This window comes from Otolemur garnettii, unplaced genomic scaffold (assembly GCF_000181295.1).
Source record: "Otolemur garnettii isolate 467f Iridium unplaced genomic scaffold, OtoGar3 scaffold00010, whole genome shotgun sequence".
Taxonomy (NCBI): Eukaryota; Metazoa; Chordata; class Mammalia; order Primates; family Galagidae; genus Otolemur; species Otolemur garnettii.
Genome location: NW_003852405.1, coordinates 1,156,348 through 1,157,457, shown reverse-complemented (window position 1 = coordinate 1,157,457; position 1,110 = coordinate 1,156,348). Strand labels below are relative to the sequence as shown.

The following is a 1,110-nucleotide window of genomic DNA, read 5'->3' as shown; positions in this document are numbered from 1 at the left end:
TTGGCCGGGGCCAGGTTTGAACCTGCCACCCTTGGTATATATGGGGCTGGTGCCCTACACACTGAGCCACAGGCACTGCCCGTGAAAGTATCTCTTGAGCCCAGGAGTTTGAGGTTGCTGTGAGCTACAGCCACAGCATCCTACCCAGGGTGACAATTGAGAGCCTGCCCCCCCCCCCCCCGCAAAAAAAGAGAAAAACAGTTTTCCATCTTCATATATATTAGTGAGTACCTTACTAAGTCACAGTTGAGAGTTTGGGTTAATTTATTGTGTAGGACACTGATTTTCTTTTAGTACTTAAATTAGCTCCTTCAGCTGATTAAAATTTTAGCCTGTTTGATTAAATATTAATAATTTGAGTTGCATTACTTTTACTACCAATTAGACATTCATTGAAATGCCAAAACAAGAAGAAACCTTGAAAACTTAATTTGATTTACCCTCTCATTTTACAAATGAGTAAACTTTTCTTCCAAGCTTTTGTTTCCAGTGACTTAATTGTTTAGTGTTTCTTTTGTTAAGCTCTCTTGATTGCAGTGCTCTTTCTTTCTGGTCAGACTGTTTTTCCACCTGTCAGCCAGTGGTATCAAAAAAAAGGAAACTGAAGAGAGGAGATAGCATATGCCAGAGAAGTAGAAAGAGCCAGCATATGTCCGGGTATAATCATATAACCAGCCTGGAAGGGAAAAATGATTTCTATTAGTGAAGCAAATATTTTCATGAATTATTCTCAGATATGAACCGTGTGACTTCTTACCGGTCTTATTTTTCATTGATAAAATCCAGTCAGTTCCACCTGAGTTAGAGACTTAACCCTCTACCCCCCCACCCATGGAAAAGTCATTGTGGACTCAGAATTCATCTCCAGGCTTGGCTCCTATGGCTCCAGTGGCTAAGGCGCCAGCCACATACACCTAAGGTAGCAGGTTTGAATCTAGCCTGGGCCCACCAAAAACAATGACGGCTACAACCAAAATATAGCCGGGTATTTTGGCAGGTGCCTGTGGTCCCAGCTACTTGAGGAGACTTGCTTGAGCCCAGGAGTTGGAGGTTGCTGTGAGCTGTGATGCCACAGCACTCTACCCAGGGGGATAGCTTGAGGCTCTGTCT

General features: G+C 43.2%; 1 protein-coding gene across 6 annotated transcripts in view; it reads right to left on the bottom strand.

Moving 5' to 3' along the window:
* Window positions 1-470: 470 nt before the first annotated feature.
* Window positions 471-1,110, bottom strand: part of SLC16A4 (solute carrier family 16 member 4) — a 27,384-nt gene continuing 26,744 nt past the window's right edge. For 4 of the 6 annotated variants that reach the window (XM_003784043.3, XM_012801730.2, XM_012801728.2 and 1 more), the window contains one exon: window positions 486-676. In XM_003784043.3, the coding sequence (XP_003784091.1) occupies window positions 495-676 (182 nt within the window). In that variant the 3' untranslated portion in view covers window positions 486-494. Of the gene's footprint in view, window positions 697-1,110 lie in introns of all 6 variants that reach the window. The other 2 variants (XM_003784042.2, XM_012801729.2) reach the window with 2 other exon arrangements.